Source organism: Arvicanthis niloticus, chromosome 19, assembly GCF_011762505.2.
Source record: "Arvicanthis niloticus isolate mArvNil1 chromosome 19, mArvNil1.pat.X, whole genome shotgun sequence".
In the NCBI taxonomy this organism is placed as follows: Eukaryota; Metazoa; Chordata; class Mammalia; order Rodentia; family Muridae; genus Arvicanthis; species Arvicanthis niloticus.
In genome coordinates, this window is record NC_047676.1 from 49766294 (window position 1) to 49785674 (window position 19381).

Genomic DNA, 19381 nt, shown 5'->3' on the forward strand with positions numbered 1-19381 from the left:
CCTAAATGGAAAGGTGTCCTGGGACTCAGAAGCCCAGGAACCACACTACTCAGAGGTGTGACAGTGTCCCAGTGGACATGGGAGCCCAGGATCCATGAGACTCTGAGGGGAAGCCTCTTCAGCAGAGGCATTGCAGCTCCCAGGGAGAGTATCCCTGGGATACCCAGCAGCTGAGTTGAGCTTAGGAGCCTCAGCCGTGCTCCCTTTCTTTGCTTCTTCCCTTCTTTTCTTCATTGCTTCCTGGTTTCTTCCAATGAGAAAATCACACCAGGCAGGAAATCTCATTAGAGATTCATTGGGAGGGTCCAGGGTGTGGAGGAATGAATCCAGCATTGGCTGCCTCTGTTCCCGGAGTGGACAGTAAGGAATTGAACAAAGGGCAGGGCTTATATAGGAGGTGGAGCTTTTCAGGGCAGATTTCCAGAATGAGGATTGGTGAGGTGAGGATTTTAAGCGCTGACTTGGAAGGGTCAGGGAGTAGTGACGTTTTGTGGCAGTTGGCTTTGGCTAAGGTGCCATTGTTGAACTGCTTGGGGAGGCTAGAGTGGAGGTGGACAGCTCCTGTGGTGGCACCTCAGGCTGGCAGCATTGTTTTGACAGCTCCTGTGGCAGTATTTTACAGTGTAGGTGGTCACAGGCTGGGGAGGGAAGGATCAGCCACAGCTTTGACAGTTCTTGTGGTAATGTGGCTCAGGGTCTAGAGTGATTATAAAGTTGTTTTAAAACCATTTTTTTTTGTTGAGAAAGAAACAACAAAATACAATAGATTCTTAGTCTTTAGGTGAAATGAACAAACGTACAAATATTTCTAGGTATCAAAACATAAACAGCTGATTTGAGGAAGTTCAGATTAAAAGAGTTATTTTTATCCTTAGAAACCATGTTAGTAACGTCTTGTTGCAGTGATAACACACCATGGCCAAAAACAACTTATGGAAGAAACAGTGCTTTTTTGGCTTATAATTCTAGAGGGATGGTGCATAATGGTAAAGGAGACATGGTAGCAGGAAGCTGAGAGACTACACCTTTGTAGCTTTGCTTTATGTTTTCTTTTAGCTACTTTGTGTGGATTCTTATCTTCTCTGACCCAGCTTCTCCTGTCTTAACTGACACTAACTGTCTTCTCTAACCCTACTCTCTGACCCTACTCTTCTGCCACCTGGAACCTACTAAATCCAAATACTCTCTCAGCCTCTGCTGTGTTTTTTACATCCTCTCTTGTTCCTAGAATTTCAAGAGGCAGCTGACACTGAAGGGCATAGGATCCTTTAAAGGGTCATGAACACAAAGTAAATTATACTACACACGTCCAACCACATGCAGAAAGCAGGAAGGGCAAACTGAAAGGGCGTTAAGGCTATAAATTTGCAAGCCCACTCCTCGTGATGACTGTCTCCTGTCATGCTCTGTTCCCTGTCCTCATTGGCTTGTGGCCATATCATAATTAAAATGCTTTTAAATCAGTGTTAAAAGTACTCATGATTCTTAACAGTCTTAATACTATTCAAAAGCCCGAAGTCTCTTCTCAAACTCAGTACAGTCTCTTAACTGTGATCTCCAGCCCATAAAAATTTTTTAAAAAGTATACTTCCAGAATATTATGGTGTGGCATATACATTACCAATCCAGAAGGGAAGACCGAGGACATACTGAGAGAATACTGAACCAAAACCCAGCAGAGCAAACTCCAAATCCTGTAGTTCCATGCCCAGTGTAAAATGCTTAGGTGGTTCTCCCTGCCTAGCTTTGAGGCCTGTGCATCCTTCTCTCAGGCTGGTTTCTCTCTCTGTAGTCAGCTCTTAGCAGATTTTTCATGGGTCTGGTATCTTACAGTTTGGGTTTTCTGCTGCAGCCCAGGCTTTGCTTTTAATGTTTATGTACTTTCCTTTCATAGCATTTTCAGCCTTGCCAGACATTGCCTGTCCTCAGCGGCTCTCTGGATCTGTTTAGAAGGTTCCATGGCCACAGTCATGACCACCTCACTCTTCCATCTTTCATACCATAGATGACACTAGCAAGTTATACTGACAGCATGAGATGAACCCTTGATGCCTCACCCTACATTAGTAGCACCTTTTATGTGTTTAAGCAGTTGCTTTCTAGGAACAGAAATCCTCTTAGGCTCATTCGAAAGTTGGAAACTTAGCTCAGTGGAGTCTTGCCCCAAGGGCATTGTTCCAGTGCAGAGCAGAACACTGTCCTTAACAGTGATATCTCTAGAACAATTCCTTTTTCTAGCACGTTCATTGCCATATTGTTTCCTAGTGTTCCTATTCTCTCCTAATTACATTTTTTCATTTCTTTTGTTCTACTTGCTGTTCTTCATTATAGAACAGTATAAAGAGTAACCAGTAGTAGCTGTGCCAGAGACTCAGCATTATACTGTCTTCAGATTTCATGTACCAAAGAAATTAGTTTATTGTTGTTTTTGTTTTTATACAGAGTAACTACATAGCCCTGGTTAGCCTGAACTTTGCTATGTAGAACCAGGCTGGCCTTGAACTTACGGAGATCCTCCTGCTTCAGGCCTCCCATGCATAGCCACAGCTGGATATTTTTTAGTTTAGCATCAGGCAAGTTTTTAGGACAGAGAAGGCAGCCAAATTCTTTGCCAACATAACAACGAATGGCATGTGGCATAGTTGCTAAGACAGTTTTTTTTCTTCCCTCTGAAACTTCTTAATCAGGACCTTCCCCAGCTTCTTTACTCACAGTGCTGCCGTCTTCCAGCTTTCTACTAGAATGATCTGGAAGCTCTGCTTGATTTTTTAAAAGTGTAGCCTTCAAAGGTCTTCCGAATTCCTCCAAAAGTGAACCTGGTCAGATTCTTTGCAGCAATGACTCTCTGGTTCCAGTTTCTGTCTTACTTTCTTTTTGTTGCGGTGATAATATACCATGACCAAACATGGCTTTTAGGGAAAGTTTATTTTGGCTTATGGTTGCAAAGGAAAATTTTTTATGGTGGTAGAGTCGTGGCAGCAGGCAGCTAAAAGATCACATCTCCAGTCACAGCTAGAAAGTGAGTGAACAAATTGGAAATGAGGCAATGAGGAAATGCTTTCAAAGCTGGCCTCTAGGAATCTTTCTCCAGCAAGATCTCCATGCCCCAAAAGTTCCCCAAGATAGCACCATTGACTAGATAGAGGCCAAGTGTTCTCATACATGAGCCTATGTGGGACATTTCTCATTCAGATCACCATAGAAATGCTGGATCATTTTAGGGAGATGCCATTAAAGGGCTCATTCAGATACTCTTATTTGGTGCTATATATTTGGCCTCAATTTTGTAGGAAAAAATCTTCTGAGAGAAAGCTATACAAACTTAAATTCTTTTACTCTGGGATTAGTAGAAGCTTAAAAGTAATTTTATTATTAAGCTTCAAAGATATGTGTTCACCAGAATAAGGTCAAAACAAGGTCATGCCATACATGCTGTTGTTCGGATTCAGTCTGTTGACTAGAAGCCTGCTTGAGGGAAGGTTTAGGCTGCTTCTGAACCACATGCTGGTTTTATAGATATTTTAAACCCTAACTAGAGTAATTTGATCTTAAGTTGCAGACTTATTTTAAGTAAAAGCTGTTACTTGTCTTACTATAAAAAGAATATGAATTTTCTGTCTGAATACTGTTGCATGTTCTCTTAATTTTATGCTATAGACTTAGTAAAATGCTGATCTTATAATTACATGTTAAAGAAAATGCTTAATTTTTTGAATTACAAAAGTTTCTTAATGTTATTGTTGGAAACCAGTATGGTACAAATCATTCTTTCTTATAACAAGAGTTTTAAGCAAGAAGTATAGCAGTAACTTTCATATGTTGTTTAAATAATTAACTGTAATTTTTGTGTAGTGTCAAATCTATATATACTTATTCTGTACCACCAAATTGATATAATAGTTTCTATATTTTTATAATGACAACTTTATAAAATGTTTGCCACATTGTACCACAAAGTGATGTTTGGGCATAGTTTCTTTTTTTGATTCCTTTATAAACTTATGTGTTTGTGCAGTTTTGTTTTAGTTTAACTTAATTATTTCTGTATTTGTGATAATAACCACTTGTTAAGAATAGTAGCCTGTGATTAGTACAGTTAATGTAAAGTTTCAGAATTACTTATAAATCGCCCTGTGCCATTTACTTAATTACTTAAGTTACTGTCTGACTCTCAGTGTATTTTTTCCACCTTGAAGTATTTAAAGTTTTAGCACATGAAAAGACACAGAAGATACATCATTCTACGATTGTTCTTAGCGTAGTTCTAGTAACCTAGAGCAAGCTATATTCAATATGTTGATGAAAATTAATCTTGATGTTATTGATGACTTTTTGCTGTTTTATTTATTTCTCTAACAATAAAAATTTCTACTTGACAAAATTTTTTGATTAATTTTAACTGATATTTAACACAAAATTTGTACACATCAGTGGGGTATTGTTTTGGTACTTGTATATTGTAATAAAGGTCATCTTCAGGGGCTTCAGCGATCCTTTTACCTATTTTAACCATAGAACTAATAGTTACTAATGATCTTCTGTTACCAAGAAAACTTGTTGGTTTTTGTTTTGTTTTTTACTTTCTCATAAAATTCTCTTTTATTTTAGGCAAGAAGATGAAAATTTTAACAGTCTTTTACAAAATGGAGTTCATTTAAATAATTCACCAGAGGAAAAATTCAAAATTAATGATAAAAAGGATTTTAAGTTACCTGAATATGATTTGAATATTGAAGAACAATTAGTTCTGATTGAAAACGATGTTGATTCAAAAGCCACATCTGATGACTCCCACCAGTTAGACCATATCAACATGAATCTTAATAAACTTGTGACCAATAATATTTTTCAACCAGAAATGATGGAAAGATCAAAGATGCAGGATATAGTGCTTGGAACAGGCTTTTTAAGTATTCATCCTAAAAATGAGGCTGAGCACATAGAAAATGGAAATAAGTTTCCGAATTTGGAGTCCATAAATAAGGTAAATGGTCTTTCTGAGGACACTCCACAGTCTCCTGGTAGGATTGAACCACAGAATACCAATTCATCTGCTGACATAGGTATTTCTAAAAGCACGGAAGATCTATCTCCTCAGAGAAGTGGTCCAACTGGATCTGTTGTGAAATCTCATAGCATAACTAACATGGAGACTGGAGGGTTAAAAATCTATGACATTCTTGGTGATGATGGTCCTCAGACGCCAAGTGCAACAGTTAAAATCGCATCTACTGTGGATGGGAAAAACATAGTCAGAAGCAAGTCTGCCACACTGCTGTATGATCAGCCCTTGCAGGTGTTCACTGCTTCTGCCTCATCTTCTGAGTTACTGTCAGGTACAAAGGCAGTTTTCAGGTTTGATTCAAATCATAACCCTGAAGAGCCAGATATAATAAGAGCTCCCACAGTACCTGTCCCACAGTCTACACCTCAACTGTATGGTCCTCCACAATATAATGTCCAATACAGTGGCAGTGGTACAGTGAAAGACACTTTGTGGCACCCTAAACAGAATCCACAAATAGATCCTGCCAGTTTTCCTCCTCAGCGCCTTCCAAGATCTGAGAGTGCAGAAAATCACAGTTATGCAAAGCATTCTGCCAATATGAATTTCTCTAACCATAACAATGTTAGAGCCAATACTGCATACCACTTACATCAGAGACTTGCCCCAGCCAGACATGGAGAAATGTGGGCTAGCTCCCCAAATGACCGGCTAGTGCCAGCAGTAACTCGGACTACTATTCAGCGACAGAGTAGTGTGTCTTCAACAGCTTCTGTAAATCTTGGTGATCCCACAAGGCGTACTGAAGGCGATTATGTATCATACAGAGAGTTACATTCAATGGGAAGAACTCCAGTCATGTCAGGATCACAGAGACCTCTTTCTGCACGAGCATACAGCATTGATGGCCCGAATACATCACGGCCTCAGAGTGCCCGGCCCTCTATTAACGAAATACCAGAGAGAACTATGTCAGTTAGTGATTTCAGTTACTCACGGACTAGTCCTTCAAAAAGACCAAATACAAGGGTTGGTTCGGAACATTCTTTATTAGACCCTCCAGGAAAAAGTAAAGTTCCTCATGACTGGCGGGAACAAGTACTTCGACACATTGAGGCCAAAAAGTTAGAAAAGGTAATTAAACATGAGTTTTTCATTCTCTTTGTGAATTTATTTTTCTTAGAAATGGTTCATCCTTTGTTTTTAATGAGTGAAATAAGATACTCTGAGTTATTATCTACTTACAGTCTGTTTCCCCTGTTGTTGGGAACACAGTTCTATATTTTAACTGAAGCCAGGACAGGTGAGCTGGCTGTGCAGGCTGCTTTCGAGCTCCTCAAGTCCCCAGTGTACATGCTCGTATGTCTCCTGTAGCTAGTCCACACATACTATGCAGTATGTATACCAACTATGTTCAGTGCTTTCTGCTCACTACCATTGATTATGTAAGTATTGTAAGAAAATACCAGTTTAGTGTATAATTACTACAATAACAGAAAATGTATTTCCAGGTGTAAATATTTCATTAAAAAAAAAAACTTTTTTTTTCTCTCCAGTTTGTATTAAATGAACTAACATCATCACTGACACAGATGACTCTGGCATGGCATTTATTCTTGACATTGCTAGATTGCATTTCTGGTGTACTTGAACAAGTCAGTTAAGTGTTTTGTGGCTGTAATGCAACTGGGACATGTTGGTAAAATAACTAATGCTTGTGTTCTTCATAACCTTATTGGTAAATTGTATCTTTGGAAAGGAATTAAAAAACAAAATCCTGCAAAGCTGATGTTACTACATTGCCACATGTCCCAAACGTATAAAAAAAACACCCTTTAAGGCAGGCATGGCGTCGTAAGACCTGTAACTGCAGCACTTAGGAGGCTGCAGGAAGACCACCAGTTTGAAGCCAGCCTGTGCTTCAAACTGTGAGACCTTGCTTCCCTGCCCACCCACTCCCAGATACTTTTTTATTGAGACTCAGCACGTGTATATGCATATATATGGATTTTATTTTAAAATTATCATTTCTTTCATTTTAAATGCAGCTGAACACATCTAGTCTATTATTTTTTTAATTCCTTAAATATTTTTGAGAAAAAAATGCCTAAAATGTGATTGTTACCTTCTATCCAATTGTATTAAATCTCTAACTGACATTATTAGGGTTTTTTTTTTTTTAAGATAATATCTGTGAGCTGTAGCTACTTCATCTTTTCTGTTTGCTGTAACTCTATAGCACACTGTTGAGGCTGTGTTCATTTTGTTGGGAATTTTTAATTTTCTTAAACTGAGAGGAGGAACATGGCTCTAATTTATAATAAACTTGTATTATGCGTGTAGGCATGGATTTTGAAGGAAAAAGGTATTGTCAAAGAGGAGGCTGTTTCAGAGACACAGGTAAAAATGAATGAATTGCTTATCAGTTTATTGAGATACAGGATGAATTCGAGAGACTTTTGAAGTAGAGTAGACATCCTTAGCATTTGTTTCTGGTTGAATATTCCTATAGTCACTGTGAATAAGGGCCAGAAGTTGAAGGTTTGTGTTTTGTGTAAGTGCTGTTAAGAATTCCACTATTACCATATATAAAGGAAGGGTTTTTTATATGGAGGAAAGATTTTATGTGGTGTAGTTTACAGTGTAAGTAGCTGTTCTCTCACTGCTCTATTTGACAGGAGTGTGTCTGGACTTCAGTAAATATGAAGCAAGTAACACCTAGCTCATTGCTAAGAGAGCTGTTTAGCTCTTCTGTTTCCTGTTGCATAAAATATGACCTCAGAGATTTGATACACAGTTTCTTAGAAAATATGATGGTAGTTTTGTAGTTATATCCTGAAAGTCAAAAACCAATTCAGTGAATTAATGAAATAGAAAACTGGTGAGAACAGAAACGGGGACACTGGATGCAAATCCATAGCTGACAGGATAGCTCTGTTTCCTAAGATACATACTGCTTATTTTGTTAAAGTGGAGCTACTACACCCCTGCCTCACAGAGTACTAAATGACAAGTGAGTATGCTGGATTATATATAGGCCAGCTCACTGGTTAGGAAATATTTCTAGCAAATACCAAAATAGCATTGTTGTTACTATAGGTCTGTTGTGTTCTTTCTAGACTGCATTCTTCAGATTTTGTTTCTTTTCTCTTCCCCTCTGTTCTATAGTTGACCTAGAACCAACCCCCATTTCCAACCTCTGAAAGTGCTGGAATTACCACCACACCCAACTACCAGTCTTTAAGTGTTTAAATTACGTTTAATGGTGTGTGTGTGTGTGTGTGTGTGTGTGTGTGTGTGTGTACTTGCACAGTGGTCAGAGGAAAACTTGCAGGGGTCACCACAACATGAGGAACTTATTAAAGGGTCTCAGCATTAGGAAGGTTGAGAACCACTGATCTAGAACCTTGCTAACACTGAAGTATGTACTCAGCCCTGTTTTTGTGCTATTAGATAATCAGCAGCAGCATTGAACAGCAATGCCCACGACATTATGCTTAGAATTTAATTACGTTATCATGTTAAAATAAATACCTTAGAATCCACAAAATAAGGAGTAATAATTTTATAGATTTTTTCCTTTTGCAATTTTTTATCATTTCTTGGTATTATCAACTTTAAATCTAGAGAAGCTGTATGTTTCCTAAGAGCAATAAGTAAATGATCGTTCTTTCATTTCCCTCTTTTAGTAACAGTCCATTCCTTAACTGTGGTTTCCCTAGTTTAGCCATTAAGCCCCATAACTCCAGCGTCAGGGCATCTGACTCTTCCTTCTGGTCTCTGTGGGCACCCACATACATGGCTATACATATATGCAGACATTTGTATAAATAAAAAAAAATAGAAAATTTTTTTAAAAGTTGCATCTTAAAATTTAAAATATTTTTTTAATGTGGAAAATAAATTTTTGAAAGAGTGAAATGACTGATATCCAGGTGTTTATCACAAATATGTTTGGCTGTAGCCTGTATGTTTAAATGTTGACATTATTCAACAAGAGAATTTCTGTAGAATAAAATAGAGAGAACTTTCAGAAATTTGACTCAGAATTACTAATTGCTGGTAAATTCATCTGATAATAAAAATTGCTTATATATAACTGTATATCAATAAATACATATCTGGGTATGTGCCCAGTTTCTATTTCTGACATGTATAATATATTAGGCATAAAAGAAATGGTAGTATTGAATAAACAAAAGCAACTATACATTTGTACTTCTTTGGTTTTTTAAACATCTGAATGGTTGTGATTATACATGGTCTTCATTTATATGTTTGTTGTTATGTAGTCGTATGTACCAGTTTCTCTTGGGCTCTAAGTTCCACTGTTGCATGATATTTGTTCGTGGTGTAGGTGGGGTTACTTGTAAATAAATCTGTGTATATAACATGTCTTGTGGATTTTGCATGCTGTACTAATCTCTGTACATCTACCCTCTCTTTATTCAGAGTATGCTGTCAAGGTCCTTTAATTCCACTCTTGCTGCTGTGAGCAGCTCTCACTGTGGCAGCTCTAGGGATCTGCATGGCAGCCAGGGCAGCCTTGCCCTGAGTGTCGCAGACGGAAGAGGTTCTGGTGGGCACGGTTTTCGAGTGAGTACCTACAGTAGGCCAGTACTTTAGCACACAGATGAGAGGATTCAGATTGCGTTTTAACATTTCCAGGGGAAAAACTTCTGTGACTTAGTAATCTTTGTATTTTCTGAATTCTTCATGACTTAGTTCTACAATTTCTGTCCCTGTTTCTTTGGTCATATGTTAATGATCTTGCCAGCTAGATTTATAAGTCTAGTAATAAGCATTATATGGACCAGAGTTTAATCATATTCCATAGACTATGATTAAATATGAGACTGGAGAAGTAGTAAAAGCATCGGTGTAAAGGAAAAATCCAAATATTTAATTGAGCACATTCCTCATGGTCCTTAGTGGTGAAAGATGTACTCTTCTAGTGAAAGGTTAAGAGTGAGTGCAAGTTTGTCATGGCTCAGCAAGGATGGAAATGGGCAGCACAGCCCTAAGTAAGTCCTCCCGTCTGCTCCAAAAGAAAGCCCTTTCTTCTCCACAGCCTTTTTCTATTCCTCCTTGTAGGTAACTCACCTGGACTCTTTACTTGTTTGTCAGTCTCCCTCTGCCTTCATCCCTGGCTATGCTCTGTTATGTCCCAGAGCAGGAGCTGTGTCCCAGATCCAGTTTGTTGTGGCTGCTCTGAGCTGGGCTTGGCCTGTGCTCTGCCATTAGCCATTACTTTGTCTCTGCTATATAGCAACAGCAGTCATTGGAGCATCTTAGTTTAAAAGAGGAAGAAAAGGCTGAGCCACTTTTGATTTCAGCAGATCATGAATGGTGTTCATAGTCATCTAGAATAATTGTTTTTTCCAAATTTGTTTTACATTAACATTTTGCCTTTATTTTTATTAAATTTAAAGCCTGTATGGCTTGAAGTTTAGCTTTTCACTCATGATATGCTTGCTGTTTTTAAAGAGTGCATAAGTATAGCTGTCTATTCAGGCTGGAGTTTAAGGTTCAAGCATTGAGCTATATTGATATTTATGTATTCTAGAAATATGTTACAATAAAAGAAGAACAATGAAATATATACTGTTAGACAAAATTAGATCAAATCACATGAAAAAATGCTTAGGCATGCATTGAACTAGCAACTAACTGGACATGATAGGTACGTCTGTTGCATTGTTTTCAAGATTAAATTCCAGATCCTTGAAAACTGTCTGTGTTTCATGGTATATTATTATAATCGAGTGTATTCTGAGTTATTTTTCAATATAAAATTGACAGTTTTTTGCTGCTAGAAATATGCTATTTTGAAAGTTTGAGAAAATTAGGTGTGCTTAACATGAGCTTAATGTAAATACTGATATTTTATTCATGTATTTATAATAATAAATATTCAGAGAGAATGACATTGAGCCTGTTTTTTTTTCTTTAAGGTTATCATTAAGTTAAACTATAATGAGTAAATATTTAGCATATGAAGATATGTATTAATTTTTTAAAGAATTATTTTTTTATGTATATGAGTACACTGTAGCTATCTTCACACACACCAGAAGAGGGCATTAGATCCCATTATACATGGTTGTGAGCCACCATATGGTTGCTGGGAATTGAACTCAGGACCTCTGCAAGAACAGTCAGTGCTCTTAACTGCTGAACCATCTCTTCAGCCCCCATGAATTAACTTTTAAGCTTTTCTGTAAAACAGTGCCTTTAAAATACTGAGCTAATGCAGCAGAATTACAGCACAAGTTATATGCAGGTAGTTTACTGTACATCATTGTAATTGAAGGGATTTTCTGTGTAGAACCATGAGGTCAAAACAGGAGCAGTTCCTTTTCTTTTAATCAAAAATACTTTCCTTAGTGCTTAACAGTAATGTATTAGTTGTTTTTAAAATTGTGGAGAATTTAACCACTGACTACTTTTATTTATTAGAGATACTAACTTAGGAGTATAAATAAAAAGAACAAAAAATGGTGTATATTATGAAAATTTTCACATTACAGGAACAAATGACTTGCTATATACTTTGAAGAAAGTTAAAGGTGCAGAAGGCAGTGGTGATTACAGCATCTGGTCTGAGTCATTTTCATTCTACAGTCTAGCAGTATTTCTCTCCTTCTTCCATGTGTCATCATTGTTTTGTTTCACATCTTAAAGTATATTATTTGTTTCCTTTTTTCCTTCCTCATTTGAAGCATCCCCAGACATCCAGTCCAGGAGATTGTTGCCAAGATGATAGATTCATGTCAGGGGAGCAGAGCCACCCGTCAGGTGCACTTAGTCACAGAGATCTTCCAGACAGCTTGATGAAAGTAGGTGCTTATGCCAGAGAAATGAGCTTTCTATGGTTTGAATTGAAATCTCATGTACTTTGATTAAAAATATTTTATGAGGCCTTTCTTGCATTCACTATGTAGGATTATTTTTAAATGATTCATAAATATGAGATAAAATTTGACTCTGCTGTTTCCCAGTTTTTTTCCGTGATATTTCACACTAGAGAACATTGGTTTCTGTACTTTCACCTGCTTATTTTAGTATTTATTTGATCAAGAAGTTTTTAGTGTTCTTGATAATAAATCTATTGGGGAGGTTAGAAGATAGCTTTATCTTCAATTCTGCATTCTAGAATCTTTATTGTTAGCTAAAAACACTTGAATATCTTTAGATATAATTAGAAATCATCTTGAAAGACATTTATAGATAATAGAGCAGGTGATCATTGTGGGTTTAGTATTTTGTAGATAAAAACGTACAGGTAAATTATTTTGACAATGTCAGAGGTAGTTTTCATTCTCCCTCAGCCATTCTTTCTTGTTTTAACCAATTGTATACCCATAATGTAATCAGATACAACTATGAGTCATGTTTATTATCTAATTTTCTTATTATATATGTATATATCTTACTATTTATTATTTTGCTCTTGAAGGCAGGCATCTAGCCATACCATATATAGGGTAATACATGCTTGTTTATTGTATCCCCTTTCCTTTTAATCCAAAGTTATCATTCAGTTACTTCTTCTTTTCAACATTCATCTTTATAACTTAGTTTTTAACTTTTTAATTTCATGGGACATTGGCTAAACATAGCCTAATATATTTTTTATATTTAATGTTGATTAGATGAAACCAAATAGCCATGTATCAGCAGTTCCTAAGAATAGGATAGGCTCAGGGTAGTAAGCACATATGTCTTAGCACTGGAAACCCAAGACTGGAAGATCAAGAGTTTGAGGCCAGCATGGCCTAAAGTCAGGGAACAAGCAAGAAAGACAACTTAGTGGATAGGGGCAGTTGTCCCCAAGTCTGACAACATGAGTTCAATCTCTAGAACCTGCATGGTAGAAAGAGAGAACAAACTCATGAAAGTTGTCTGACCTTACACACATGTCATGGCCATGCATGCACCTACACTATACCTGCATGTGTATATGTATATATACACACATATAAATAAGTGTCACTTAACAACAGCAATAAAGAGAGCTGTTCAGTGTCTGCGAGGTGGAGTCGTAACTGGGACAGAGAGAGCATTTGCCTGCCATGAAGAAGGCCTTATCTTAGTTTTTGTCGGAGGAGGGTAATGAAATCTGCATATGGAATAAATGGTATAAACAGAAAAGTGTGGGGGCCCTGTAGATTTTTATGTAAATAGTAAAACAGTAGCACAGCCAGGTAGTGCACCTTTTGATAGATTTGTAGCTTTAAATCTACAGTTAGCCAGTGACAAATAACTAGAGTAGATTTTTTTCCCAGACATGTAAGCATAACATAGTACCTAAACGCATATAAGATTTGTCACAGAATATTACCATTTTTGTCCACTGTCATAAACTACCCATATATTGTCCTAGACTTGAGAATTAACTAAAATTTTAGTGTAACCATGACAAAAAGTGTCCTTTTAGAATGTTTTCTTACTAAACACCATTTTTTTTTTTATTTTTAGCAAGATAAAGTTCACAACATACAGTTCTGAAACTTTTGTCAAACTTCTAATTTTGGGTAATTTTAAGGAAATTTTATTTTCTGCTATTTTCTGCTCGAAAAATACTTTTCTATTAACCAGCAAGGAAATTTTAAATGATTAAATAACTGAAGCATGTATTTTCTCTTCTGTATAAAAGTCTTTTTACATATGAACGTTCATAATATAAATGTAGGCTTAATTTTTGGCTGGATTCTTCATAGAACAGAATAAGCTATTAGCTACAAATGTAATCCTAAGTCTATATTATATCCAGGATCAGTTTCTTAACAGTGTTATTAAAGGTGGTTTAAATCTGGTGGTGGGTTTTTCTCCTCATGTGGAAAATAAAGTAGAACATCAGTACTTAATTAAGTCTTGGGTTTTTAGTATTCCACAGAGCTAATATTTTGAGAGCTTGAAATTGCAGATACATACACACATGCAAAACAGTAAATCACTTAATTCCTATGTAGATAGCTAAATTGACTTGTTACTTCTGAAAAGGTAGAAATAAAGATAGCAGATATATTCAAATTAAGAAGGAGCTACACTCCTGAGTTTTTCCCCCCCAGAAGAAAAACAAAAACAACAAAAAATCTACCTTTTTAGGTGGGTGGTGGTGGCACATGTCTTTAATCCCAGCATTAAGGAGGCAGAAGCAGGTGGATCTCTGAGTTTGAGGCCAGCCTGGTCTACTGAGTGAGTTCTAGAAAAGCCAGGGAGAAAAACCTTATCTCAAAAGACAAACAAACAAAATACACCTTTTGGTATGAAAAGATACCCTTCTAATAGGCTAATTTAAAGGGCTTTTTTTAGTATATAAAGATTTGTTTTGGTTTATGTATATCAGTAGTCAAGGTTTTTTCAGTATACTTGTTTCCTATTTTAACATTTAGTCAAAGTAACAGTAGATTTATATCTAACAGAAAAGCAATTAATTTAAAATATACATGAGGCCTTCATTTAAAAGTTTGCCATTATATTTAATCATTAAACCTTCAAGCAAGTTTAGAATTAAGACAGTAATAACTTTTCTTTTGGAAAAATATAGTGGTTTTATATATATAAAAATATATAAAAATATAGTTTTAGAAAAATATAGTGGTTTACAAGAATATAGTGGTTTAATAAAATGGTTTAGAAGACTATAGTGAGTAACTCAATATTGAATGGTGTAGAATGTTAAATCTCTAGTGCTTTTGTATTAATCTAAGGAGAATATTAAGATAATTCATGTTTTTCTTAGATGCCTTTGAGTAATGGACAAATGGGCCAGCCTCTCAGGCCTCAGGCAAATTATAGTCAAACACATCATCCCCCTCAGGCATCTGTGGCAAGGCATCCCTCTAGAGAACAACTAATTGATTATTTGATGCTGAAAGTGGCCCACCAGCCTTCATATACACATCCCCATTGTTCTCCTAGACAAGGCCATGAGCTGGCAAAGCAAGAGGTAAGACTCATCAAGACTGTTTGAAATATGAAATTAAACTTTTCATATATCCTTATAGGTGAATAGCAATAACTCCATATAGAATTTTAACAGTAATTTTTACCATTTTGTTTTATTTATAAAGTTTAGTTTTCTAAAGTATTAAACTTTTTAACTTGGCTTTATGATCATGTAACATAAGATTTAGTGTTGGGTGTGGGTTTTTTTTTTTTTAATTCTAAAGTTACTGCTTGTACGAAATGGATTGATGGTGCTCCAGTAGATTTTCTTCTAAGACTGTAAATAGTAGACCATTTAGTCTCTATTCTACACCAGAGTCTTGCCTCTTAGAATTGGAAATTCAGCTATAGTCTCCAGTCTGGGTTGAAGGTTTGGTCTTGAATATGTATAGGTCATAATTTCATATGCCTTAGTGGTTTATTTATGAGATGATCATGATGATAGATAGCATTGAAACCTTTGGTAGTGATCTCATTTTGTTTTGACTGAGTCTGTGTAAACAGGAGCATCCTAAAACAGACATTTAGCCTCTGTCACCCACTACAGTACCCTGAAGGCTGAGGCGGAGAGTAGTATATTCAAGGCTAGCTTGGATTCATCATACAGTCCAGGCTAGTTTAGGCTGTTTAGTGAGACCCTGTGTCAAAATACAAGCCAACATTTAAGGGCCAGAGACAGGAGGATCTCTGTGAGTTTAAGCCAACCTGGTCTACACAGCAGATTGCAGGTCATCCAGGACTGCATGGTGAGACCCTATCTTAAGAAAACATTTCTGGATTCTCATTTATAATCACTTATAAAAACTACTGTCAGTTGATCTGATCTTAAAATCCTGACTCCCCTGAAGCATATAAACAGATAGAGGGAATGAGGAGTTGATTTCTTAAAATCAGCTCTAAATGTCATAAGTATCTTATTAGTTGCATAAGGATTGTGTCTTATGGCAAGGACAGCATGGAATTTAGATGGTCTGTAAGTGAAAACTGATGGGAATATGTCTATGTGCTCTATAGATATGTACCATGCCATTAAAATTCATGCTGGTTAGAAGTTAAAATAGGGCCAACATCAGTTGATTGACTAAGCTCATAAGTGGTAAAGTTTAGGAGCTACCCTTTATAATCCCACTGTGCCTTTAACTCACTAACTCATTAACATTAATGCTGTTCTGTGTTGTTGTGTCACCTCATCTGCCCAAATGCTTATTTTTGATGAATCCTTGAATAGTCTGCTTGAATTTAATTCACCAGGATATAAATAGGATAGTATTGTATATTTTTCTGATATAGTAATATTTCCTTTATTTTCATATTAAATCAGATTCGAGTAAGAGTAGAAAAGGATCCAGAACTTGGATTTAGCATATCAGGAGGTGTCGGGGGTAGAGGAAACCCTTTCAGACCTGATGATGATGTAAGTTGTTTTTTATTATGTCCTTGAACATTCATAAGGTGTCATTTATTAATCCCATACTTAAGTGACACTGTAAATCTATATGGCTCTCATTCTTTTTCTTTCTTTATTTTCTTTGGTTTTTGAAATTTGATTATTCCATGTTGTTTGAAGGAAAGAATTTAACCAAAAATGTATTGATGATATTACTAAGTTATTTCTAGTTTTTGTTATTGCTTCTCCAAAAAATTGTAGAAGTGATATTGCTACATTGATAAAGTCAGAAGCAGAAATTATCAAGGAGACAGTTTCTACTGTATTCACATATTAGCATGTATTGGGGAAAAAAAAGGTTTTCTTGTTATTGATTCATGATTTCAGTTTGTAGTTTGGCAATAAATAATTATTTTTTGTTATTGTTCATTAAAGGGTATATTTGTAACAAGGGTACAGCCTGAAGGACCAGCATCAAAATTACTACAGCCAGGAGATAAAATTATTCAGGTAATTAAGTCAACCACCTTTTTATTATTTTTTCATTTTTGTTTTTTAATAATTTTATTTTGTGACACTTTCTAGTGTTTATATACCTTTTAAAGTATTTTTCTATTTTTATTTATTTTTTATTGAATATTTTATTTACATTTCAGATGCCATCCCCTTTCCCCATTTCCCCTCCCTAGAAAACCGCTATCCCATCCCTCCTTCTCCTTTTTGCTTTTATATAATTTTTTAAATGTTAATCAAAGGCTTTATAAGTTTGGTAATGCTCAATAACAAGATGCCCATACAATCAGAAGTGTAACCCAATACCCAACCTAGATATATCAACTATCTTTGACTGGCAGAGACATGAGAACATCCACCTCCATGTTCTCCCCTCCCCACTCTCTCTTCTAGCTCCTCCTCTACTTTTCTTCCTCCTCTCCTTACTCCTTCTCTTCCTCTCCATACTCCTCCCACCTTAGCTCCTCCTACATATCACCCTTCCTGTTAAAATAAAACTTTTCTCTCCAAATACAATTAGAGCATAATTATACCTATTTGTACCAGTGAGGTACAAGATAGTCCTGATACCAAGTCCATCATTTTGTTGACTAACCAGAACCTCTGTTATTTCTCTTAACTAAAACACTTAGTTCTGAACCTGGCTTTTTTCTTGGCTTTAGAATGAATGTCAGCTGAAAACCATCCTCTCAAATCTTTTCTCTCAAAGTAAATAGCCGGGATTGGCTATAAGCCTATAAGTCTTCAACCCCATCAGAAATCCAGAATGACTGAGTTAACTGAAATTGTGGGAAGCACAAAGCAAAGCTTCTAAAACTTAGCCAATTTATAGAGACCGCTGAACACCTGGGCAGTCCCTATACTACAGAACGTTGGAGCATCCGATCTTCAGCCTTTTATTTTTAAGTAGTTCTACTTTACACGTTGAAAATCATGATTATGTGTTTTATACATCATTTTAAGTTTAGAAATGTTAGTATTTTTATTGGATATTTTATTTACATTTCAGATATTATCCCCTTACCCCATTTCTTCCCCCCCCCCACCCCACTGCTGCCCAGGAACCCCCTATCCCATCCCCCCTCCTCCTGCTTCTATGAGGATGTGCCCCCACCTATTCCCCCCACGCCCACCTCCCCCACACTCAGCATCCAGCCTTCATGGGACACACACACGAGGTGGGGAGAGAGGAGAGATTATTCTGATATAATTCTGTGGTTGCAGAATAAGAGCTCAATAAATAATAGCTAGCCTTTATATAACCTGTATGCTGGTCTTAAACTAATGGTTCCTGTAAATGAGAAGTCTAGACATTACCTTCAGGTACCCTCACAGTTTGGTAAGGCTGGGTGTACCTTAACACATACACACACAACACCCTGTCTGATCCTGTCTTAGACAAATACTTCCCAACATCTGATGACTATACTAGAATTATCTAAGGGGCTGAGTAGGAGGCTCAGTGACTAAGAGTACTGGCTCTTCTTCCAGAGGTTGCAGGGTGGGTTCCCAGAAACAGCCATCAGTGTCAGGGCATCTGACACCCTCTTCTGGACTCCTTGGGTACCAGAAGTCTAGACACTGCCTTCAGTTACCCTTGAAGTTTGGTAGGCCTGACACATATGAAGGCAGAGTCCCCATCCACGTACAGAATACAAGCTCCTGGGTTCTTCAGAGATTGTATTTCCATAAGTATACAGTATAGGGACCATTAGCCTATTTGTGTTTTTAATTTTATATATGTGTGTATACAGATATGTGCTGCACTTCATGAGTGCAGAGGTCAGAGAACAACTTAAAGGAAGCAGTTTTCTTCTTCTATGATGGTGGTCCCCAGAATCAAACTCAAGGCTTCCCACATGCAATTAAGCAGCCTTACTCTCTGAGCCACTTCCTCAGCCAGGGTGTTCTTTTAAATTGCTAGAATATTTCCTTTTTTCTGACAGGTTTGTGAACTGTCAGAAAATTACATCTAGAATTACAAATACATTTCTAAAATTTTTCCTAAAACTTTCTTTCTTCTTTCTTCTAGGCTAATGGCTACAGTTTTATCAACATTGAGCATGGACAAGCAGTGTCCTTGTTAAAAACCTTCCATAGTGCAGTTGAACTCATCATTGTACGAGAGATTTCTTCATAAGCACTATAGACCAAAAAAAAAAAAAAAAAAAAAAAAAAAAAAAATGGGGAAGATAGCAAGATTTATGGAGACACTTGCAAGAGAAATGACTATTTTGCTTATTTTTATATATAAAGAATTCAAACTGTTGGCTTGGAACTTGTACATTACTGAAATAATGGAGCTTGTGGTTAGAGGGAAGAACCACTGTACAGAAGATAAAAGAGACTGTTGGATTCAAATCATATAAAATTTGTTGTTAGGTTTTTAAACTTAGCAAATCAAGGCTACAAAAACAAAATTATGTTGTTTTTGTATAGATTGTAGGTTTATTTTTGGATTTCATACACATGACTGACTGTATGCAAGGCAATAGTTAGCCTTGATGTAGCCCAGAGACAGA

At 36.5% G+C, this 19381-nt stretch overlaps 1 protein-coding gene across 7 annotated transcripts in view; it reads left to right on the forward strand.

Moving 5' to 3' along the window:
• The window catches only part of Erbin (erbb2 interacting protein), a 96421-nt gene extending 77283 nt beyond the window's left edge, over positions 1-19138 (forward strand). For 2 of the 7 annotated variants that reach the window (XM_034523635.3, XM_076916243.1), the window contains exons 21-27: positions 4609-6139; positions 9458-9601; positions 11728-11844; positions 14754-14960; positions 16281-16373; positions 16782-16856; positions 18892-19138. In XM_034523635.3, coding sequence (XP_034379526.1) covers positions 4609-6139; positions 9458-9601; positions 11728-11844; positions 14754-14960; positions 16281-16373; positions 16782-16856; positions 18892-18999 — 2275 coding nt within the window. In that variant the 3' untranslated portion in view covers positions 19000-19138. The remainder of the gene's footprint in view (positions 1-4608; positions 6140-9457; positions 9602-11727; positions 11845-14753; positions 14961-16280; positions 16374-16781; positions 16857-18891) is intronic. The other 5 variants (XM_076916249.1, XM_076916245.1, XM_076916246.1 and 2 more) reach the window with 5 other exon arrangements.
• The last annotated feature ends 243 nt before the right edge of the window (positions 19139-19381 follow it).